The 25,305-nt window shown below is 35.7% G+C and overlaps 1 protein-coding gene and 1 long non-coding RNA gene across 7 annotated transcripts in view; one reads left to right on the top strand and one right to left on the bottom strand.

Annotated features, from left to right (window-relative positions):
• Window positions 1–25,305, top strand: part of LOC132484017 (uncharacterized) — a 132,136-nt gene that overhangs the window by 71,988 nt on the left and 34,843 nt on the right. The gene's annotated exons all lie outside the window — the stretch shown is intronic.
• COL24A1 (collagen type XXIV alpha 1 chain) overlaps window positions 1–25,305 on the bottom strand; it is a 404,516-nt gene that overhangs the window by 23,729 nt on the left and 355,482 nt on the right. For 2 of the 4 annotated variants that reach the window (XM_060090037.1, XM_060090035.1), the window contains 8 exons: window positions 16,159–16,266; window positions 14,384–14,491; window positions 14,238–14,291; window positions 13,582–13,644; window positions 10,736–10,789; window positions 6,120–6,155; window positions 1,162–1,197; window positions 1,031–1,057 (listed from right to left, as the gene is read on the bottom strand). In XM_060090037.1, the coding sequence (XP_059946020.1) occupies window positions 1,031–1,057; window positions 1,162–1,197; window positions 6,120–6,155; window positions 10,736–10,789; window positions 13,582–13,644; window positions 14,238–14,291; window positions 14,384–14,491; window positions 16,159–16,266 (486 nt within the window). Of the gene's footprint in view, window positions 1–1,030; window positions 1,058–1,161; window positions 1,198–5,769; window positions 5,845–6,119; window positions 6,156–10,735; window positions 10,790–13,581; window positions 13,645–14,237; window positions 14,292–14,383; window positions 14,492–16,158; window positions 16,267–25,305 lie in introns of those variants that run through there. The other 2 variants (XM_060090036.1, XM_060090039.1) reach the window with 2 other exon arrangements.

Below are 25,305 nucleotides of genomic sequence, written 5' to 3' on the forward strand. Positions count from 1 at the left end.
ACTGATGTTCATGCCAGGGAAGGTTTCAGTCCCCATCAGTCAGATGTCCAGAAAGGGGGAGTAATTTTAAAAAATCATAGAGAAATAGATGTCTTGTTTCCAAGGAGTCCATCTTCCTGTGGCACTTTGCTTGAAAGTTATTCCTTGCCCTGATGAAAAGCTGAGGGGAATGAAGAGTTCCTGACCTGCTGGGAGTGGACCACAGTGATCCACCAGGTAGAACTTTCAAAGATCCAAATGATACCAGGGAAGCATGTGGAAATAAGTAAGGCTTGGAAGGCATAGGACTGGCCATTTGTTTGGACAGTATAGCCAACAGCGGATTTCCTTTAGGCAGGAAATCTGACCAAGGACCACTGCATTTGACCAGGATTCTGATTCTGCAGGATTGGGGCATGGGTGAGGTTGAAGATAGAAGGACACCTCTTGTAGAAAGCAGGAAAACCAAGATATTACTGAGTAGGAGAGTGGATACAACGCATGAGAGAAACCAGTCTTGGAACATTGAGGCCAGGAGATGATAGCTAATAATGAAGTAACAGAAGTATCACCTCAAAGATAGGAGTAGCAAGTTTTGGGTTGTGATCGGTCATGAGCAAATACATGAGAAGTCCCAGGGCTTCTATGGCCAGCAGCAACTGAGAAGAGTTCATGTAAAGCCTAAAAAGTGGATAACTCTGGTTGGCAAAAAAGAACATTTGAAAAAGGAGAGCTAGGACCCAGAAACAGGAAGAAATGGAGGGAGTTAGTATTTTGGAGCATTAATTATGTCAGACATTGTGCTGAGTACTTTACTTCTTATTTAAAACTCAAATCCACCCAAGAAAGTAAGAGATACCATCCCCATTTTATAGACAAGAACTCTGAGGCTTGGATTTCAAGTTTTATTATAGTTGGGAAGACTCTATATCAGATTAACAAAAAGAACAGAGGTAGGCAATAGGGATACCTTTTAACAGGGAGTTAATAGAAGAAACTTTAAAAAATTATCTTATACTAAGATAAAATAAACAAAACCAAGAAAACTTACTCTTGGGCCTGATGCTCCAGGTGGACCCTGTAACATAAAAAGATTTTTAAAGTATTTATTAAGTAGATATCTCAAATGAAGCAGGCATATAAGCATCAATGGTAAACAGATATAAATGTAAATAAACTCACTGGAGGCCCTGGTTGACCTCTCGGTCCTTGGGGACCCTAGAAGAAATGGAGACAAAGCACAATATGTATATACTATGCTTTTGGTTTGGTATAAACAAGATGACTAAGATTCAACTGCTATCATTGCCTTTTCATATGAGGCAAGTGATAGGATTCAAAGTTATTTTAGTATTTTGAAGTAATATGTTCTTGAACTCAGCTGTCACCCACATTCATCAACAAGCTGAATATATACTCTCATATTTTGTTGATATTACTAGAAACTAAATTTATTCATTTTAATAAACTTATAAATGTAACATTTAAAAATGTTAATTCTATTTTTCCTGTTATTTCTATATACCATCCAACTGATTGTAAAAAATGGAAACTTCAGTGTCCTTAGACATCTCCTTCTCCTTCAACATCCACCTATAATTTGGCTACCCACTACTGTTGATTTGACCTCCAAGTCTTCCCAAAATACTACTACTCCATCCTCACAGCAACTCTCTTAGTTTAGTGCTGATCATGTGCTATGGACTAAATGTGTCCCCTCCTACATGCATATATTGAAGCCCTAATCTCCAGTGTGATGATATTTAGAGGTGGGGTCTTAGGGAGTTAATTAAATCATGTGGAGCCTTTGTGAATGGTAGTGCCCTTATAAGAAGAGACATGAGAGAGATGCTCTCTCTCTACTGTGTGAGGTCATAGCAAGAAGGCAGCCAGCTATCTGCAAACCAGGTAGAGGACCCTCTTTAGATATGGAATCTGTGAACACCTTAACCTTGGATTTCCCAGTCTCCAGAACTATGAAAAATAAATGTTTGTTGTTTAAGCCATCCAGCCTACAGCAATTTGTTATAGGAGCCCCAGCTGACTAAGATATCATGCTGTGCCTGGACTCCTAATTTGACTTACTGACTTTATTCTCTCTACTATGCTAACTACATTCTACTTATAAAATGGAAATCTAATCATATCATTTAATTAAAATCATTCAATGGCTTTTTACTGTTTAGTGGATAAAGTATAAACTTCTTTTCAGTGACAGATACTATTTACTGAGAGCTCACTATGTGTCAAGCTGTGTGCTTATTTATTAAGAACTCACTGTATGCCAACTTGTATGCTATATTTCTACCTTGCAATTAAGAAAATGGAATGGCTAAGTAACCAGCAAGTAAAGGGCAGAGATAAAAATCCAAGTCAGTTAAATACAAAAGTATTTGTTCTTAGTCAGTATGCACCCCTGCCTCTTCTTCAAGGTCTGGGCCTTATTTCCACTTACTCTCCCCAACCCATCCTACACTCCATGTATAACCAACCACTTGCAGATCTCTGAATCGTCCAAATTCTTTCACACATGTATTCTCCTGCATGTGCTATTTCCCTGACCAGGAATGCTTCTCCTTACCTTTTCTGTCTGTTTAATTCCCATTCCTCTTCCAATACTTCTTTAAAACTCTATACCCGGGGCCTCCCTGGTGGCGCAAGTGGTTGAGAGTCCGCCTGCCGATGCAGGGGATACGGGTTCGTGCCCCGGTCTGGGAGGATCCCATATGCCGCGGAGCGGCTGGGCCCGTGAGCCATGGCCGCTGAGCCTGCGCGTCCGGAGCCTGCGCGTCCGGAGCCTGTGCTCCGCAACGGGGGAGGCCACAACAGTGAGAGGCCCGCATACGGCAAAAAAAAAAAACAAAAAACTCTATACCCACCTTGCCACCTTCTTCTTCAACTAACCACTTCTGCATTCCATAGTACATAACAAATTAGAAAGTGCCTAAAGACCTTTAAAAGACCTTAAAAAGTGTCTCAGTCATCCTTTCATTTTCTGGAACAGGAATAGTGCCTAATACATAGTAGGTGTTCAAAGATTGGTAACGAATGAATGAATAATGTTTAAATTAACTAGCATTGATTTAGAAATTAGAATAGCTGAAAGGTATATAGGTATATAGTAAAATGTGAAAACTTATGCTGACATTTTTCAAAATGAAACAGCAGTAATCACTGTTAAGAATGCTCAAAATTTAACTTACTGGATGGTCAATTGAATGTTAAGACTACACTGAGTCAAATTCAGATTATGGTTAAAAGATGGCAAAGCAAAATTTATCTTCGACTGAGTTTTGAATAATGTTAATGCTATGCTTGAGTTATCTTTTATTGCCAAAGCTGTTGATTCTAAATATACTGTGACAGAACAAACAACACATAGTAACTTAAAAAGGAGAGTACTCCAACACCATGCCTGCTGGACATTTCTTAGTTTGCATGGTTTATGATTATACGTTAAAGCAGAAAATGCATCAAACTTTTACCTCAGAAGTGGCATGATAAGTTAGAGAAATTACATGTTGGAGACAGCCTTTTAAATATACAGAGGCTCAAGAGTGAAATTGGCTGTGTAAGTTTCTCCATTTTGGATCAGCATTGTAAAAATAAACAGTTGACATTTTACTCTACTTAGCATATTTCTGACATTTGCAAAATCTCACTGAAGGTTCAGTACAAAATATCTACCTTATCTTTGACTGTGAAAAAGCATTTTGTCATAGAAAGAAGAAACTATTTTTACTGAGTTCACTTCAGCTTGTTACCCAGAATGAGTCAGATCACCACAAATATGATAAAATGAAATACTTCAAACCAAACAAGACAGGACAGGACAACCCCCATGAAGCAAATGCATAGAATAAGGCCAAGTAAAACAAAATATTATTCCAACAATATAGTATTTATTAGTTCTTTTTTATTCTTCTACCTAACCTACCACTAAGGAAAAGTGATTCACTCTCTCTAGATATTATATAAACAAGTATATAAAGAAGGTTATCATACAGTTTATAATAAAACTACAATTGTCTATGTTAATTTCCTATAGGGGAACCAAATTAATGTGAATGGTTATAGTGGTTATTTGGCTGTAGTGAAAGCACTACCTTTGAAAATAGACTGTCTCTCAATTTAATCCCACAATTTCCATATGATCCTTCAAAGGTAACATATTTTTTTCATTAAATTTGAAAAATACTGGTAAGTGTATGTCCTTAAACCTGACTATGTTAGACTTTGCCTTTACATAAATGCAATCTTTAGTTTCAGGATCTTTACTTCAGGCTGGCTTATGTACAGAGAGCTTCCCTTTCCTCATTCTTAAACTGAGAAGCTTGCACGGTAGATGCTTAGCAGCATCCCTGGTCTCTGCACACTAGATGCCACTAGCAACCTTTCCCTTTTCTCCAGTTGTGACAACCAAAAATGTCCACACGTTGCCAAATGTCTCCTGGGAGGGGGAGCAAAATGGCTCCTGGATGAGAACCACTGGTTTAGAGGGTTTAATTGGGAGTTTAGTAATATTAAATAAGATTTACTATTAGACAGTAATGTGATTAAGATGGAATGAGTGAATTCATGAGTTATCCCCTATAAGCCCTAGGGGATAACTGCATATCAGGAATCCATTCATGTGGAATCTGTATGTGGGCTGCTCTTAAAGTAGGTGAAGGATGTGTACATACCATCTTCCTTACCCAGGTTGCTCCTAACCCTTATTTTCTGAGAGGTACTATGATTAATAGAAAAGCACAATGACATGGGATTTGGAAGATCTGGGCTCTGGTCTTATCTCTGTACCTAATTAGCTGCATGTCCTTGAGGGAGCTGCTGCACATTTGGATCTCAAATATCTCGAGTGTAACATAATAGGCTTGGTGAAGATAATCTCCAAGATTCACTTTAGAACTGTGATTTTCAAGCCTTTTATCATGTTTCTTCTTAATGTTTTGTATCTGAAGAAAGAAGGTCACATACGTGTACAAATAGGGAATTTTTTTCACATGAAATGCTTGTGACAGCCATTGTCATAGGCACTCGAGGTTTCCTAATCTTGATGGAGCTTATGTTCTAGCCACAGTACTTGGAGAGGATAGGTCAGGGAGGCATTTGGAGACAGGTATGGAATATGGGTTAATTCCAAGCCTCCCTATTTTTTCTTTTCCCTTTCCACTCCTCCTGCAGGAGCCGCAGGGCGGGGGCCATATAGCTTCACTGTGTGCAAACATCCTTGCTTCCTGTTAAGTAACTGCTGAGAAAATTAAGGGACACATTGCTGCAAATTAAACACATCTATTTTAATACCCTTTGAGGATTCTTAGGCTATCTGAAATCACGTAAATTTCCTTCCTCAGCAAACTAATATAACTATAATTTACTTACTGTGAGCCCCAAGCTTACCCTATGGTGAAAAGCAAAGATCTCAGCTGTCAGTATATAATATCATTACCTTTTAAGCAAGACTTTACTGCTATCTTCAAGTTTATTCCTATATGCCTTCTATACTTGGTTTCAATACCCCTCATTTCACTCCGTGCATGCCCTCTGTTTATGACTGCTGCTTTAATAAGTTCTGCTGGGAAAGTGGCCCCTTTACAAAATATCTTCTTTAACTTGGAAGAATTGACGTCCAAGAAAAATAGGAAATAGTGCCAGTGTAAGCCATTTAGTCCTGAAAATGCTGTGTACCTTTTGCCCATCCTCTCACTATTGTTTCCAGTTGGCTGAAATACACAACTAAAGATTTGCTTCTGCTTTGCAGTCCTCTTGGGTGCTGACTGGATCTAGTGGTATATATCTAAAGTGACTTGACAGTCCTCTTGTTCTGGCACTGGTGAAGAAGGCTCACACCTCCTCTCCTGATGCCTGAGAAGGCAAATATTCAATTTCACACAGTGATTTGGAAAGAATGTGTCTGGCAGATTCTTAAACATGTTGAGGGCTTATCAGGTTTCACTGCAATATTCCATATAGGTTAGTTCTATATATAGGTTAGTTTTCTTCCTGAAAACTGTAATTTTATTTTCATTCCACAAGTATCAGGGACATAATAATGAAAAAATCAAAAAAGGTCCTTGCTTTCATAGAGCTTATAACCTAGTGACCAGTGATACTATTACCACACATTTAGTTAAACTTACAGTTTCACCTCTAAAGCCTTTTTCCCCTCTGGGTCCCTGAAAGAAAAATAAAATGTTAGTTTAGTGTTGTTGATAGTTATTTATCAAATGTAGTTGAGGCTGTATACAGAAACATGATAATTTCTGTTGGTTTTTTTCCTATCTAGCAAGACTTGTTTAGTTAAAGTTATATAAATTCTGATTTTCCTAAGGTAAGCAAAGCAAAACAAATACAATCTACTGACTCACCATGTCTGTTTTGCTATGCCTAGTTCCACCTTAAAGTGAGTTAGGGTTATGCTACTTATTCATTCAATTAAGTCAAAACAGCTGATCTGACAATCAAAGGCAAAATAATTTAGAAAGAAAAGAAAGTTAAATTCTTCTAATATTTGTTTCTCTCAGCCTTTGAAAAACCCTGCTTCCAGGGTGGTTTCCTCCTTCTCTTTTATCTTCTTTTTTTAAATTCCTCCTTCTGAGCTATATCCCATAAATTTTGATATATTGTGTATACATTTTCAGTCAGTTCAAAATATTTTCTAACTTTCTTTGAGACACTCTGGTCCTTGAATTATTTAGAAGTGTGAGGTTTAATTTTCAAGTGTTTGGAGATTTTCCTATTATCTTTCTAGTTTATTCTTAGTTTAATTCTGTTATGGCCAGAGAATATACCTTATATGACTTCTGTTATTTTAAGTTTAGTAAAATTTGTTTTATGATCTAAAATATGGTTTATTTCATTGAATGTTCCATGTGCACTTGAAGACAATGTGAACTCTGCTGTTGTTGGATGTCACTACTGTTATTCCTGTTAATATTTTCATGTTCCTTGTGGAAATTGTGTATGTATTTTTTATTAAAAAATGAGATAATACTACTCATCTTTTCTGTAACCTGAATTTGCATCTTCAAAATATTAATGCTTTTCTATATCAATCTACAATTCCCACATAACTATAATGCTTACCAGTATTTTTAAAACTATGATATTTTAAATGAGTTGCCTATTAAATTTTTTTTTCTAATTTTTGTCATGATAAACAACACTGTGATAAATATCCTTGTACTCTTTTTTTTTTTTTTTTTTTTTTTTTTTGTTGGTACGCGGGCTTCTCACCGCCGTGGGCTCTCCCGTTGCAGAGCACAGGCTCCGGACGCGCAGGCCCAGCGGCCATGGCTCACGGGCCCAGCCGCTCCATGGCATGTGGGATCCTCCCGGACTGGGGCACGAACCCGCGCCCCCTGCATCGGCAGGCGGACTCTCAACCACTGCGCCACCAGGGAAGCACTATCCTTGTACTCTTAAAAAATTTTGATAAAAATTGTCTTCCAGAAAGTTTGTTTGAAATTGCATTCACACTTGCAATATATGGGAGTGCATGTTTCTTCTGATACATGCTATGATGTACTATCACTTTTTGTTAATCTTGCAGGCTAAAAATACTGTTTCATTATTATTCAGTATTTATATTACTTCTTTTGTGTTTCCTATCTTGTCCTTAATTCATTTCAAACTACAATATCAACTTTAAAAAGCTGATTTTTAAGATATCTTTACAGAACTTTTTTTTATGCCCTCCCCCACCTCCAATCCAGTATTAACAATGTGGTACATATTGCTTCATACTTTTTTTCTAATCAGATATTGACAAATGTATTTAAATGTGTATGGGGTGATTGGTCATGTTTTATAATGTTGATATCATATACTCTTCTATGCATCATATTTTTCACACTTAATAATACATCATGAAACAATTGCAAGTCAGCCAAACTAGATACAAATTATTTTTAATAGTTGCATTAATATTCCACAAAGTGGATAGATCAGAGTTTACTCAACCATTCCTCTACAGATGAGCATTCATATGATTTCATACTTTTTTTTTGCCATTACAAACAGTGCTGTGAAAAAAAGCTTTGTAAAATTTCCCTAGTGTATTGGGTACTTTTATTTCTATGGGACAAATTCCTCAAAGTGGAACTGCTTGGTCATAGGGTGTATGTACATATATTTTAACAAATACCTTTCCATAAAGGCTGTAATTCACATTTCTGTTAGTGATAAACAAAAATACCTTTCTTCCTACAGCCCTTTCTGAGAGGTTAGATATAATATCTCATTATTACCTTAATTTGCATTTCTCTGACTAAAAGTTAGGAGAATATTTTTTCAAATAATTACTGACCATTTGGATTTATTCTTCAATTCTCTACTAAATTTTCTTTTTCATACCAATTTGTAAAGCTCTTTATATTACCCATTATATGGTGTATGCTTTGCAATTACTTTTTCTCAATTAGTTTTACTTATGGAATCTTTTGCCATAAAAATTAAAATTTTTCAAGTATTCAAATATGTCTTCTGTTCTTTTATAGTTTTCAGATTTCCTATCTTATATAAAAGGTCTCCCCAACCCTTAAGCTATACTTCAGTTTCCTAGATGATTTTTCTAAGATTTTTAATTGCTTCTTTTCTTTCCTTTTTTTCTCTCTTTTCTTTCTTTTTTTTTTAACAAAGTCTTTAAAAGTTCATCTGAGATTTTTAAAAAATTGGGTGAAATAGGGTTACAATTTCTTACAGCAGTAGTAAGACTAAAAGGAATTTTGTCTCCCTTCCCTATCACTGTTATAGGAATGGGTGTGTGGCTGATTAATAGACGTGAGGAAAAAAAATTGTAATGGGAGACTTCTAGAAAAAGTTATATTTTTCCCAAGATAAGGGATACAGTTCACTTTTTCACTTTGGATAATTATATCTAGATGTGATTCCTGAGAAATTGTAGTCATTTGCCCTAAGCCTAATTATAAAGATAGCATTCAGGATGGCAGAGCAGAGGTATGGAAATAGTCTTGGATAACAAGATTAAGTCGCCAAATTAACCAAATCTGAAGCCCTTCCTAACTCTGGGATTCCCATAATGAGATAGAAGTTTCCTTATTGTTAATGCCAGTTTGATTCAGGGTTCCTATTACTTGCAGTCCAAATCATCCTAACTGATATACCATTTTCATTGTAATTAAATTCCTATTTAGTCTGAGATCTAATTCTGGGCTCTAGCCTGTTATAATGATCTATTCTTTGTACTAACACATAGTTTCATTTACAAAGTCTCTGAAATAATGTTTTCCTTTTTGGAAAAGCAAGTCCTCCATCCCCCGCCACAATTTTTTTTCCACAGTGTGTTTTGGCCATTCTCAAATTCTTATTCTTTCATAGTGAGCTTTCCTTAGAAGTTTCTTCTTAGAATAGAAAAAATAGATGGAAAAAAATTTGATGTGCATGCTGAGCATTATAAGGGCCTTTAAGAATTATCTATAAACAAAACACAGTAAGATATTTTAATTGAGCCATTTCTTTATCATATTTTCCTTGACCAATTAATATTTCACATTTTTGACAGAGGAGAACAATCATTCCATAATCAGAACAGTATATGTTCCTTAGCTTGCTGAAGAACCAACCACCCACTGAAATATGAGATTTCTGCCACTTATAACCTCCCACTTAGACTACATAGCTCTGAGTGGTAAATGCTGCAAATCTAGAGAAATATTGAGTTACACATTTCATTTTTTTAAATTAAAAAGCCAGAAACTTTGGTGGTGAATTCTTCTCTAAATTTATCAATGAGAACAGTGATACTTAATATTTGAAACATTCTATTTTATATTTTAAAACTCTGTGTCTATAGATACAACACTTTCAAATGATTGAAAATACTGATTCCCTGCAGAGAATGAATGTTTCCTTTCCAAGCCTCAATTTTCCTCTTGTATGTTTATACTACTGTTAGTATTGTAAAACCCTCCTGTGACCACCTCACTGTCTTATTTCTGTTTTATTTCATAGCAAGATTCCCTAAGGCCCTGGCATATGTTAACTCTCTCAGTTTCCTCTCCAGACATAGCTTGAATGGAGTGGAAAGAGCACTGCTCTTGAAGTAGGAAATATCTGTACGATTCACTACCTGTATTGTCTTAAATAACTAGGTGAACTTCTATAAATGTCATCTGTTTCCTTATGTCTTGAAAGCAAATAATCATACCTATTCCAGAAGTTTAAGAATTTGAGAAAAGTTATTATTAAATATTTTTATTTACTTCTTTCCTCACTGAAAGCTGTACTCCATCTTCCACTGCAATTTATTCTCTTAAAGATCACGGTTAGCTACTCCTTTCTCGAAACTGAGCTTAAACTTGTACTTTTCTGGTTTTCCTGCTCTTCCCACCAACTATTTCATCCCTTTATCATGGGCACTTCCAAAGACTCAAATCTTGGCTGGCTGCGTACCTTTTCTTATGCTCCCTCCTTCAGAAAACAGATTCTTTCTATTGCTTTAGTGATCACCCCTATGCTTATAATGCTCAACCTCTCCTCCGCCACCCAGTTCTACTTTCCTTGCTCAACCCCAGTTTTAAATGCCTACCTCACTATGTACACCTTTTCATTACATTAGATTTCTAAGTTCTCAAGAATAAACTTCCAGATGAAAAATGTACATCTGTTTTTATCCTTGCTTCTCAAATACCCAGGGTGATCCCTTGTGAATTACTCTAGAATAGGATTAAGTAAAAAAATATATATATATATAAAAAAGGAAAAAAAAAAAAGACCTGTATTGTGACAAACTTACAGTTCTACCTGTTGGGCCTATTATACCTTCTCTGCCAAGGGGGCCAGTGTTTCCCTGTTGGGGTTAAAAAAAAAAAAAAAACAGTCAGTCTCAATGCCAGTATAATTCAGGAAAATTCTAGAAAATTTCTTGCACAATGGCAAAATAGTCCATGTCCACATAATTCCAGTTTTTATTACAAAATCTTATGGTATTGGCAGAAATCATAGTAATTTTGATTTGACACAATTCTGCATATTATTATGGTTTCCCATTAGGAGAATTAATCTCTATAATTTCTAGCAAACTGATAAATCAGCATTATAATTTTTATGTGATGATAGCTTCAATGGTGCCATTTTATATATGTGTCATTGCATAACAAATGCAATTACTTTATGTAACAAAGACTACGTAGAGTCATGGACAAAATTTTGAATAAAGTTATTTACAGATGTTGAATAAGCAGATGTTTGAGTGACATGCGGCATGGAATTGACAGAAATTATGGAAAGAACCAGAGGGCATCATTTGTGACCAATTAAACTTCTGGTTTCTTCATCAGTAAAATAAGAATGCCTACTTCACAGGGCCATTGTGAGAATTAAATGTGAAAAACAATTTTGAAAGTGTAAGCTGCTATTTGATTATGAAGATAACCTTGAATAAGCTGGATCTGGTCAACTCCTCCCAAACTAAAAATGGAGCCTATCATTTCTTAATGAATACAAAATACATGTTTTAGTTATTTTCCCTCAACCTCCACCCCTGCTACCACTAGCTTCAAATTTCAGTGTTTCTAGCTCCACTTAACGTGGCATATATAAATGTGGCTATCTAACAGGCTTTCTCTTTGTCCAACTCCTGCCAAGATACAGAAAATACTCAGTGGAGATAATTATAATGCCATTCAGTCTATTGACAAATAGCTTTAAGATTAAGTTGGCTTAGAATGAGAAAAATTACCTGATACTCTAAAAAGTAAATCTAATGAAAGCACTTTTAAATATGAAGATCTACTTTAAGTGATAATTTTAAAATATGGTTCCCAAATCACAAAGGTCCACAATCAAGAGGCTTAATTTCTTAACCTAATCAAATATATCCTCTAGATTGGCTTATTACTAGGAAAAAAAAAACCAAGAAAGTGTCAGTCTAATAAATTTGACCAAGGTCTAACTCTCTGAAATAATGATTTGTACATATTATTCAGTCAATCAGATGTGAATTCAAATTCCAGCTCCTCTACATACTAGCCACATATGGCTTTTAGCAAATTACCTTTCAGAGATTTAGTTTCCCTACCAGCAAAATGGGGATAATAGCATCTCTCACAGGATTTTTATGAGGAGTAAATGATATAGGGACATAAACTGAACACCAGTGCCTGGTACATAATAGTTTTTTGCTAAATATTAACCTAGCAAGACTTTCCACTTGTCTCTACAATGACTTAATAGGAATATCTGCACTTATAAATTAGTATTTGTGAGCTAGTTACCATAACCTTACTATTGGAGAGCTGATAAAATTTCTGGAGCTGCAAAGCAGTATAGGCTCAGATCCTGGCTTATAGAGACACAGCACCTCATATGACTTTGCTTAGGACAGAGGCTAGGCAGGCAGCCAACTTCTCTTTCACAATATAAAGAAAGGATTTAATTAATTGAGAACTTAATAAAATCAGAATGAATGAATTTAATTAATGGGGAACTTAATGTATGTAAGAACTTAAAACCAATATTTATTACAGAGAAGCCTATCCATACATAACCCACCTGTGGATGATAAAGAATTGGACTTTACCTAAAAGCACAAGCTTTCCATGGTTCTTCAGAAATCATAAAAATAACTATTACATTTGCACCTGGAGAAATGTTGAGAGGGTTCTTTAAATAAACATTTCCCATGACAACACTGCTCTTTGTATTATAGGAAATAATTTATAGTAAGAGTTAGGGAAGCGGCGTAGGATTTTAAAAATTTGACTTTTCATTTAATATTTGCACAAGATAGTGGTTTTCAGTTTTAAAATTCTTCTTCAAGACTCAGTTCTCCTCTATCTGAACTGCTCTCCTTCCTCTCTCTCAGCTCTCTCCACCCTTGCCTTAGCAGCTGCTGTTAGCCATAGAGGTGCTACTACCACAGTCAAACCAGTGCTTGGCTTTTATTTTTAACCTTTTTTCTCTTTAGTTTTATAGATCATCTCATCAGTTAGGAGAGTGTGGTTAATAAAAACAAAAAAGCAAACAAACAAAAACAATAACCAGTTACTGCTGGTGACTTATCTATCCTATTTACGTTCTCTACAGTTTGCAATTGCAGGCACTAAACAGCTAACTGGAGTTCTTCAGAGCCCAGATCTTTCCAACTCTTTAAGGAGTTCCTCGTTACTCTCTGGGGATACCCACCCCTGAGCAGAGGAAACACAGCTATTGGGAAACATTTTTCAAAGTGTGGTCTGAGGAGCTCTGGTCATAGACAAGCCTCCTCCAGGTGGTACATGGGGGCGGTCTCTAGTCCCTGGTTATATTAATGCTTATAACATGAAACTGCTTTATGTTTTTTATAATATATTTATTAACTGGTATGAGTTAATAAATATATTATCTAGTAGTTACATTAATTCTTTTTTTTTAAAGTAAGAACTGGGCAGTACAGGTGGTCTGTGGGGTCTTTTTCTCAAACTAACAAACGAACTGAAAAAGGTTGAGAATGTCTGCATGTGCTCTAATGAGTTTCTGTTTTAAGAGTCATTTTTTAAAGTTATTAATTTGGAGTATATTTATTTTAGAGTTCTTAACCCTAATTCCTGTAGTCAACAAAGAATCACAATATCTGGGAAGGCAGAATGACTTCATACTTACCCTCTGTCCAATAGGACCTTTAGGACCTGATATTCCAACAATGCCAGCATCTCCCTCAGGACCCTAGAAACAAAATTTAAAAAAAGCCAAAATATGAACATTTAGTACATGAAATAATCTTGTACCAACGTATTAAGAATTGGCTCTTAAAAATGGAACTTGATAGTTAATGAAGTACAGGCTTAAGTATTTTGGAGGAATTGTACTGAGGTCTACAGTTCAAAATACATCAAAAATGGATGGAGAGAGGAGGAGGTATAAATAGATGGGTAGGTACAGAGTCAAGCAAGTAGAGTAAAATGTTTTGGTAGAATTTAGGTAATAGGTATATAGGTGTTTACTCATTCTCTCAACTTTATGTTTGAAATTTTTCAAATAAAATGTTTGGAAAAACAGAATGAGAAGAGACAAAAGCAAATTATTAAATAAAATTGCTAGGAAAATATATAGTTACATAAGTCAAAATTAACATATTCAAAACTCAAATATATTACTCTGTACCAACTGAAATTTTGCAGATTAAAAAAAAAAAAGCTCAAGTCAGAGATTTAATATTGGTATTTCAACATCTGTTTTTTGAACAGATGTTGAACATTGGTATTTCAACATTGGTATTTCAACATAGCCAGAGATGAGCAGAAAATATGTAAACATACTTTGGGGCCTGGGAATCCTTGGAAACCTGTCAAACCTTGAATACCATGTTCTCCCTGCAATGTGAATAGATATGATAACCATTATTGTACTATGTTGGCCTGGTCTGTAGAATAAGTGCTTAGTGAATTTCTGAGTTGTCACCTACAGACTGCCCTTTCATGCCAGGCTCTCCACATTGTCCTTGATCACCTTGTGCTCCTCGGCGACCTCTTTTACCTGGAATTCCAGGTTGACCAGGTAGCCCTTGTTCACCCTACGGACAAAAAAAAAAGAAAGGTTATCTTGACTTTAGAACCTATAAACATATTGGCTTTTAAATGAAATCTAAACACCAGCCCATCCTCAGGCATGTGTACAAGACACTGGAGAAGTCAAAATCTGCATGATCATTCTCCCCACCAATAGTTTCCACATACATAATATTTGATTACAATGAACGAGAAGTGTGGCAGCAGGGAAACAGAATTCCAGAGATTGTGGTCATGACTGTGGAAAGAGGAGGGAAGAGGGGGCCTGCAAAAAGGAGGAGGAGGATAGTGGGGCTACAGAGAGAATAATGAGGGTGTAGGATGTGTGGAGGCGTTTGTATGCGATGGAACTTGTATTTTATTTGAATTGAAATTATTTTGCTGTTTTTCTTACATACAGAGATGATTCAGCTATCTGATACCAGAAACAGAGCAGAGTCTCTTGAAGTGTGAACCCTGGTTTTTGCCATGAGTATCTTTTTAATTCCATCATTAAGAAATTTCAATTATCTGTTTCCCAAGATTCCTTTGATACCAATCCTCTTTATCCCCTAAAATTTCACTTTAAAGACATACTTTATATCATTATTTTATTTTTAAAAGTCAAGTCCTTTAAAAAATTTTTATTTTGTTTTTGAAATGAGAGTTGCAATAGCTTTTACCATTTCTAAAAATAAACTTAAGAATCATGTGGAGTTTATAGATAAGGTAATGAAAAATGATGCTTGGTAGACTTTGACCAAAGCTTTAAGATTAGCAAATTATTCTTCACTGTATTGAGATAAAGATACAGCTTTGGGACTTGACAAACTGGATCTTTTTTTTTTTTTTTGCAGATTCACACATAAAAGGTCGGGATCTTTCTTATTTATTTTCCTAGGTTTAGCATTTGCTCAGCTATCTTGTATTTCAGTGGAAAGGGATATTCATGGTATAAACATTAACAGAAAGGCTCAAACTATAAACAGTAAGCTGCTGGGTCATCATTTTCAGTTTACCCATATGGGTCAGAATACCTAGAAATTCTTTATAAGTGGAACTCTGAAAATCAAATTAAGAGGTAATAATGATGAGGGTGCCAATGTCTTAATCCTAGTCTTTTATGAAATAGCATTAGATATGGGACTAGTCTCTTGGTTGTCTGGGTCAAATCTGCACTGAGATATTTCTAAGAGAGGTTTTGTTTGGAAAGCCTATTGCCATGTGGCAATACTCCTGGCAATGAATGTTAAGGCAAGACAATTACTATCACTTTGACTTTAAGAAGTAATTTGTACTCCTATCAGATTTATTAATTGGTTGGTTAGGTTCAGAAGTAGGGGAACAGGAAGTATAACTGAGAAAGTATGCAACTGGAAATAAGATTTTTCTGTTTTGGAGGAGAAGGTGGATGACAGAAAGGGAAGAAGAACCAAAATGAGTCAAAGAACATTTTTTAAAGCATCACCAGTCCTGGGTTTATGAGTAGTTTTGGCAAATGACATGCACTGTGGCTATCACGGGAGATGGCTATGTCAAGGCCACACACTTTCGTTTTTTCCTAATGTGTTTTCATGATTAGCCAAATTTTATTAAAAGCTATCAGTCTTACCATCCTGTGATCTAGCCAGTAAACTCAGGGCCAGGAAGGATGGTCAACACTGCTCATCCATCAGAACAAACATGAAATTACCTTCGGGCCTAGAACTCCTGGGCTTCCTGGAAGGCCTGATGAACCCTTTGCTCCTTGAGAACCTGGAGACCCAGCCAGTCCCATTCTTCCTGGGCTGCCTCTGACACCCTAAATAACACAGATAAGAAATGAAGACTGGTGCAGCTCCTAGAAAATCCATCCAGATGCTCAATAAATGAAGGAGGGGTTGGCGTTCTGAAAGCCTACTGTTGATACACTGCCCAGGTTTGGGAGTTATCCTGGGCTTCGTTCCCAAATAAGCGAAATGTTTAAATGATGTTTTGGCTCACCTAAAATCTCTAATTATAGTTAATGTAATGGTCTTGGGTTTTTAAAATAAAAATACTGAGGCAGCACAAAGTCCACCTTTGTACTATCCTCCAAAGTGAGTATCTTCTGACTAAGTAGCCTAGATGTGAAGTATGTTTGTTCCATTCTAACTTTTTGTGTTGTACTCCTGTGTGCATGACAACACTAATTAACATACCCTTAAGAATTTTCTTCTTATTGTGGTCATTATTTCTCAATATATACAAATACCAAATCACTACATTGTACACTTGAAACTTATATGATGTTATATTGATTATATCTCAGTAAAAAAGAATATTCTATTTTCAATCACACATGACTCCAGAAAATTTGCTTCAAATAGTTTAATTGGGAATAAAGTTAAGTAAGCAAACAGTATTTCCTCAAAGCCAAATCCTAAAACAAGGTTGGTAAACTATGGTTTTCAAGCCAAACCAAATCCATCCCCTCTTTTTGTAGAGCTTGTGAGCGAAGAATAGTTATTACATTTTCACATGTTGAAAAAATCAGAAGAATAATATTTCAAGATGTGGAAATATATGAAATTAGAGTTTCAGAATCTGTAAATAAAGTTTTATTGGAAAACAGTCATGCTCATTCATTTATATATTGTCTGTGACTGCTTCGTGCTATAATGACAGGGTCCAGTCGTTGTGGCAGAGACTAAAAGGCACTCATTGCTTCCCACTACTGCTTGTTGCATTGCAAATTACAGTGATGCAATTATAACTTGACAGTGTTTTGAGAGGAACATATATTGACTTATTGTGAGATTTTATTATCAGTGCATATCCGTTGTATCAAAACAAGAAAAGAAGAAAAAAGTGGGCTTTGAATGTTGTATTTTTAAGGCACAGTGGAATGTGGATTATTTTGTGATCAAATTAGATGTCAAAACTTTGTGTTTATTATGCAATGCCACTATAGTTGTGCTAAAAAATGTACAATATACATCAACATTATCATACCAAGCACTTAACACAATATTCCCACCTCACAAAAGTGTAACAGTTAGAAAAATTAGGAAACCTGAAATGGAGTATCTTATCACAATATAAATTCTTCACAAAAATTTGAAAATGAAGTTGCAACTAAAGTTTCTGAGTGGCTCATTTGTTAGTCCAACAAAGTTGCTTACTGATAGATTTAATTAAATCGTGCAGCAAAAATAAACTCGTTTCTTAGCATTTTGGCAAGAACAGTTGCTTAAAATGTCAAGGACGCTGGAGCAGCATCAATAGTCAATTGAAAAATAAGGCAAACGCTTTCAAGTGGTTTTCCTTGCCTCTTGATTAATTGACAGATGTTAGTAATACTACTCAGTTGTTTATTTGAGGAGTCATTGCTGAGTTTGAAGTGCCTGAAGCATTAACCTGTATGAATAGTTTGTGGAGTGACTATAGGTAAGAATATTTTCAAGTAAGTTAAAACATTAAATCAGTTCAACCTGAAGTGGTATCTGCTAAAATGGGATAAATGTGATGGCAATGGATAAGCAATGGATAAGAGAAAGACTAACTAGACGAATTAACAAAACTTGTGAAAATGTTAAGGTATTTAGAGCTATGTTTATTCATTGTATTATTCACCATCAGGTACTCTGAGGAAAATACTTGAATCTAGCATATGTTATTGAGCCGGTACTGTCAAGAGTGAACTCCATTGACTCTTGTAAATTTAACCTTCGGTGGTTCTGTGAATTTTTTTTTGTCAAAATAGAAACTGAATATCCTGACTTTCTCTAACATGTAGCAGTTTGATGGCTTAGCAGGGATAAAGTTTTATTGAGATTTTTGAGACTATGATTGAAGTTTTTTCGAATGAGAAGAACTGCCCTCAACCTCTATTACGGAATGATAAATGGCTTTAGAAATTAGATTTTGCTGCAGACTCATTTAATGTTTATCTATGAATTCAACCAAAAATTGCAGGGCAAAACAATGCTCACATGTGAAACATACTGTGATAAAGTCATTTTGATGACAACTAATGTTTGAATCACAAGTAATGTCAAACAGCTTTATACACTTCCTGTGCTGTCAAAAATTAAAACAAGAAGTGAGATCTCCATTTCCACACAAATTTGCGGTGGGTAGATTTTCTGAGCTCAAACTCAAAAAAGCATTTTCACTTTCAAAAGCATTTCTAAAGCATTTTTCAGACCTAGATGCAAGAAATTTCTATATTCAAAATCCATTTAACTGGTCACTTGAGGAGTTCAACCTATAACTTCAATTGGAAATGACTAATGTACATTATAATGACATTCTAAAAGGCAACTACCAAGAGAAGAATCTAACAGAATTTTATAAATTCCTTCCAAGCAATGAATATGCTCAATTAAAATCATATGCTCATGAATTGCAGTATTTGGCAGTACATATCTGTGTGAAAAGAATTTTCTAAGATGAAATATGTAAAACATGCAAAATCTCATTCTAAGTCACATTAACAATGAAATTTTGATGATAGGAAACTGTAATAAGCTAAACGTTATCCCCCTTGCAAAAGAATTCTGTTTTTCTCATTAGTAGACTTGTATCACAAAAAATTATACTACATTAATATATTTTAAATTTCATAAATAAAAATTTTGTGAAAACTTATTTTCTTTCTTGTTACATAAGTTCTTAAGTAATACCCTTGATTTTGCCTCTTGCCTTGCAAACTCAAAAACAGTTATTAATATTTACAGAAAAATTTTGCTGACCCCTGTTCTAGGAGATGATTGCTACTTTCTGAGTTGATTCCTGGGATAATAAATTGGGTTGTGTAATAGCTGTTCCATGAATTCAACAATATTTGTTGAATATCATCTATGTGTAAAGAAGGTATCATGAGAAGCCCTATGGAGAATACAAATATAAATAAGATATGGTTTTTATTTTTAAGAAGTTTAAAATTAAGTTAAAAAGACTGTAACATGTAAATAGTTATAATAAAGGCAGAAATGTAAAAAAAAAATAAAGACCAGATGAGAAAAGAGATATAAAGTAAATACTAGAAAGGTTCTGAAGAGGGGAAGTTACCTTTGGTGCTAATTAGAAAAGAAATTACTGAGAAGGTAGGGTTAACTGGATCATAAGGTAAAGCTGTTTCCCTTAGAGTTATAAATGTGGTAGGAGAGATAACTGACTCCAGATAGGCTAGACTCATTTCTGTGGAAGGCCTGCTTGGGAGAATAGGATTTAAAAGGTAAAGCCAAAAGGGAGGGGATATGGGAACATATGTATATGTATAACTGATTAAACTTGTTATAAAGCAGAAAAAAAAAAGGTAAAGCCAATTTTGAATTTAATGCTAAAGCAGTTTTCCTCTTTTTAAAAAATGTTTCCTCCAAATTATCACATATCGTTTTATTCTCTTACTGGTGGTAAAAAAAACAGTTCAGTACATTAAAAAATTACCTCTTCTAAGCAGATTTTCTTCATGATCACAAAACTCACTAAAATAATGAATAAAATCATATTTTCTATCACTATCACTAGGTGGCCATGTACTATGCTCAGTGCTTAGGACACAGGCTCACATTCCTTAGCTTGACCTTCAAATCTTTTTTTGTCCCAGTCTACATCAACCATTTTATCTCTCACCATTTATCTATATTAGTGGCTCTCAATATTTGTAAGGAACAATTATGAGGGCACAATCTATATAGGGAGGGAGGAAGGGAGGGGGGCATGACAGAGGGAGAGGCAAGGGAGAGAGAGAGATCCACATTGTGGACTTAGGATTCAGGTGGTGTGGTTCTTCCACATTGCTTGCACCTTATCCTAAGTCATTAACCTATGCTAGTTCTTTCCCTTTGCTTCTTGCTGTGTGTTTTACATTGATTTGATTTAATTTGGTCTGGGAGCCTTTTGGTTCCATATCTCTGGGATAGATTATCTGGTAGTGTACTTTCCATATGAACTATGAGAACCCTGGAGACATGAGATGGTGCCACTGTAGAGCTCATCAATACAAATGAAAGCAAATCCAGTCATAGTCATTTGAGACTCTGGGATACAGAATTTCAAAAATGTTCAGGGAAGGGACTTCCCTGGCAGTCCAGTGGTTAAGACTTCGCCTTACAATGCAGGGGGTGCGGGTTTGATCCCTGGTCGGGGAGCTAAGATCCCACATGCCTCAGGGCCAATAAACCAAAACATAAAACAGAAGCAGTATTGTAACAAATTCAATAAAAACTTTAAAAAATGTTCAGGAAAGATATGTTACACCAATGGCCAGGATTCTAACGGGAATATGACTATAGGAAAGGCAAGTTTTAAAAACGAAATTCAGATGAATAGTGCCCTTCCCAATAAAAACAAAGAGGTTGAAAAACCTGAAAAAACCAGTGGCCTGAAGAGAAAGCAGATTATACAAGGTCATAAATAAAAGATGGAAGGAAGGACATGTAAGCCAGGAAGAAAACAAATAGACCAACAAAGTCGCTCCAGAATTAAACTAGGTGAAAAGTTATAAAATACGAATGAGTGTAGAATTAAAAAAATAATAATGGGTTGTCTTTCAAGACTGAGCGTATCCTGTGTCTGGCTGTATTAGACAACTAGTGGATCCCAGTTGGACAGGAGATGTATCACGTAAAAGATCACCCTAGATGATTTTAGGACACCTCAACATTCCACAGTTCTAAAATAGTACCACTTTACCTCACTTTATTTGTAAGTTTAGGTATTTTTAAAAATCTTTATTCTCCAACAGAAAAAAAAATGTATCTTTTGGGTGATACATGAACAATGGACATGCAAAGACTGCTGAACATTCCTGAGGTCAATAAATATTTTTAGTGAGAATAATAAAGACCATATGACTAGTCTTTAGAGTTAACTGTACATGAGAAACTTCCTTTTACTTGCAGCGCTATCAGACATTTAACACAGCACAATAAATATGTTCCAAATCATTTACTGTTCACATTGGTTTCTTAGAGAGAAATTTGAGGAAAGTAGCAGAGTGTTCTGTACAAAGTTCCAAGCAATGTTTCATAAAAGTAGAGAACAAACATTTCTTATTATGAATATACAGATGGATGAGTAATTCTGCTTTCAAGAGAAACAGATGCTAATCCCTAGGAATTCTTTCCAGTGTTTTCTAAATGATTCCTCTAAAACCAATCAGCAAAGCGTAAGTCACTCTGAGCAAATTTTAAAAAGTAAATAAAATCAGAATTACTATTAATTTGTTCAGAGATGCTGAGACCAATCAATAGTTTACCTGAGTCTTAAAAAAGTTAATAAGATGATAAGAGTACATGATGTCTCACGGCCAAAAACTTTCATTATCCTCAGATAGAAGGCAGTCTCCCTGCTGACATTGGTTTTGACTCTGTAAGAAAGTGTCAGTTTTTACAGGACTGAAGCTGATGGCTGCTTAAGCCTTGGGTTTCTAAGGAAACAAGTACTTGGATCAGTAATGACAGTAATGTCAACCACAATGACAAGAGCTACTTTTTATTGCTTACTTTTTATTGCGTGTCTTCTATGTATAAGAAACTGTAATGGCAATATGGTTGTGTTGTTTTATTTAATCTGATGTCAGTTAAGGAAAGAAAAGGAAGTTGCTTTCCACTTTGACTTCCCTGTGCAGAAAGGAAGGAATAGTTTAAGTCTGCCTTCATCCTGGAACTACATGGAAAGATCTGGTAAGGAAAATGGGGCTAACTACACATATTAAAGGACAGACACAGAGACAAATTTTGGAACAATGATGACTGGTTTGCATTTAATAGTGAAACATACCAAAGAGAACGTTATGCTGTTTGTTATTCCCCAGGCCCCTTGGTGTAGCTGTCTTATTCTCATTAGAATTAAAACAAATATATTAAGAAATAGAATGTGCTAAGTAAAGGCAACAATAGAAGTCCACATTTTAAAGAGGATTAGCAAAGGAATACTATCTTTAAAGTTTTGAGTAAAATGAAATTTTTTAATGTGAATTTCACTGATTTTTCAATAGTAGATTGATAAATTTAAAACTACACTGAACTTAAATTAGTTGATGTTTTTATCTAGAATAAAATTACTAGGAAAACAGTTTTTTCCTTTCCCTACAGCCAAGCACCCTCCTCTGTGCTCATAGCTTATGTTTATATAGTTACTTGCTGTATGAGAAAATAGTAATTAAAACTAATTTACTTTCTGTAGTATAAAAAATAAATGCAATGACCTAATTTTTTTTGCACAATATTAGGCAACGTAAGTACAGTATTTTTAAAGCCAGCAAACCAGTGGATTATAAAAGTAATACTTTGCTTCCCTTACTCCAAGCAACTAAAAACACTTCTGTTTAAGTAGGAATTTCTCATTTTATTTGGCTTACTAAATATATCCCTCCTAGGAAAGAATTGGCTATTTAAAAATATGTGGGGTAGTAATTATTAGGTGATTATATGCAAGGCTACATTATACATAAATACTGTAGCATTCATAACATTTTCCTATAGGGGCAATCATAAATAATGTGGCCAAAATGTTAGAAATAAGATTTATGAATGACCTGTATACCAAAGTTAGGAGGTAACTTTAGCTTTGAATCACTAAACATGTTAATGCCTATGGAACTTGGAGTGGGATTGAATTGAGGCAAATCTTAAGGTAGTGAAGATAGGTCTGCTTGACTCAAGTCCATTCCCAAGAGCATACACAACTAACTCTTGTTCAGTTTTAATGGATGCAGGCATTTCAACATTGTATTACCCCACAGAAATTAGTTACTCATTTCCATAGAACAATTGGTGGATTATCATTCTTGCAAAATGGACAGTTTCAAATGCCATTATAATACTGGACAAAATAAGTGTAGCCTATGAAACCTCCTTTACCCAGGCCTCAGCCAATAATCACGGGACTAACGGGGAGTGAAGGAGGATATTTCATCTATTCTTTGACTCTTAGCATGACTATGAATTCATACCACCATGAAGAAATGAATGTCCATCCTTTTTTCAAAAATAAATCTGTACCCATAATATCTTGCTTGATCCACGGATAATCCTATTATCATGCCAAACTTTTTCCTGCCTACAGGTCTTTTCACTTTGGGTTTTTCACATGGCAAGTTCTTCCCTCATTCTTAAGTACTTGGGTCAGTCTTACCTTCAGTCCTTAGCTCAAGTGTAAGCCTTCTCAGTGAGGATGCTATAGTCTATTCTATCTATAAGCTATTTTGCATTACACTTTATCTCAAAATCTGTTTCCCATTATGCTTTCTTTCTTTCATAGCACTTCCACAATTTAGAATTACTTAATTTGTTTATAGACTACTACCCAATTATTAGGGTGATTCATATTAAATTGTGACTTTTTTTTAAGGTCAAAAATGGTCAAGGGCTTCCCTGGTGGCACAGTGGTTGAGAGTCCGCCTGTCGATGCAGGAAACACGGGTTCGTGCCCCGGTCCGGGAAGATCCCACATGCCGCGGAGCGGCTGGGCCTGTGAGCCATGGCCGCTGAGCCAGCACGTCTGGAGCCTGTGCTCCGCAATGGGAGAGGCCACAGCAGTGAGAGGCCCGCGTACCGCAAAAAAAAAAAAAAAAAAAAAAGGTCAAATGTCAGCAATTTCCTGCTGTTGCACGTATGTTCCATGAGGGCTGTTCTTTGCCCATCTTGTTCACTGCTGTCTTCCCTAACTCCGGGCTCATATTGTAACTGAGCGGGACTCTATGGGGCCTTCCTGGAACAGACCCATCCCCCATAGCCTCTGCTTTAGCTCCCCTCTGAAGTATCTAGATTACAGTATCTGATGCACATTTCCTGAGTTGCTTTACAGATACTAAAACCCCCACTAAACGGAAGAAATTAACTACTTGGTGACCATGAGCACATAGTCCCCAGTCCCATGGGTGCCTAAGCATTGATAATGTTAACCCCTCTGACACACCAGCCTGTAACCTCACCATCAACCAGAGAATTTTTTATGAGCTAATCACATAACCTGTGACACCCCTCCCTCACCTCGCCTTTAAAAATGCTTTGCTGAAACCCATCCGGGAGTTTGGGCTTTTTGAGCACTAGCTGACCAGGACTCCTTGTACGGTGCCTTACAATAAGTGTAGCACTTTCCTTCACCACAACGTGGTGTCAGTAGATTGGCTTTACTGCGTGCGGGCTAGTGGATCCAAGTTTCATTCAATAACACTGTTATGTACTAAACAAATATTTGTTCACTGAATGTTAGACTAGCCATGAAAATTATTATGAAAAGATAGTAACTCAATAAGTGCATGCACTGTACTAAGCACTTCACATACAAGATCTCATTTGGTTCTCATAAAAACCATATGAATTAGATATTATTGTACTAATTTTATAGATGATTCTTAAGATAAGTAGCAAACACATCTTAATTTTAAACTCAGGTTTCCAAAGTCATAGTTATTATGCAAAGGACATTTATTCTTCAAATATTTATTGAGCTTCTTCTAAGTGGGACTGACACTATGCTAAGTGCTAGGGATACAAAGACGAATAAAACAGAATCCATGTTCTATAGAAGTTTACAAATGCCTGGGGGAGGAAGACATGAAGATCAGTAATTAGAATGCATATGAGCCATGCTCTGATGGAATCAATGTACAGAGTGTACAGAAGTTTGAGCAGGCATGATTAACTTTGACTGGAGAGTCCAAGGAAGAGATAACAGTTCAATTAAGTCCTGAAAGATCAAGAAGTTGTTCCTCCTAGGGAAAGATGGAAGTCTTCCAAGCAGAGGGAATAAATTACACGTACAAAGCCATGAAAGTGAGGGAAATACACAGAATTTGGGGCAATGTCTAAGAAATTAAGCATACTTGAAAAAAGTATAGCACAGTGGTTAAAACATAGGCTCTGAA

Source organism: Mesoplodon densirostris, chromosome 2 (genome assembly GCF_025265405.1).
Source record: "Mesoplodon densirostris isolate mMesDen1 chromosome 2, mMesDen1 primary haplotype, whole genome shotgun sequence".
Taxonomy (NCBI): Eukaryota; Metazoa; Chordata; class Mammalia; order Artiodactyla; family Ziphiidae; genus Mesoplodon; species Mesoplodon densirostris.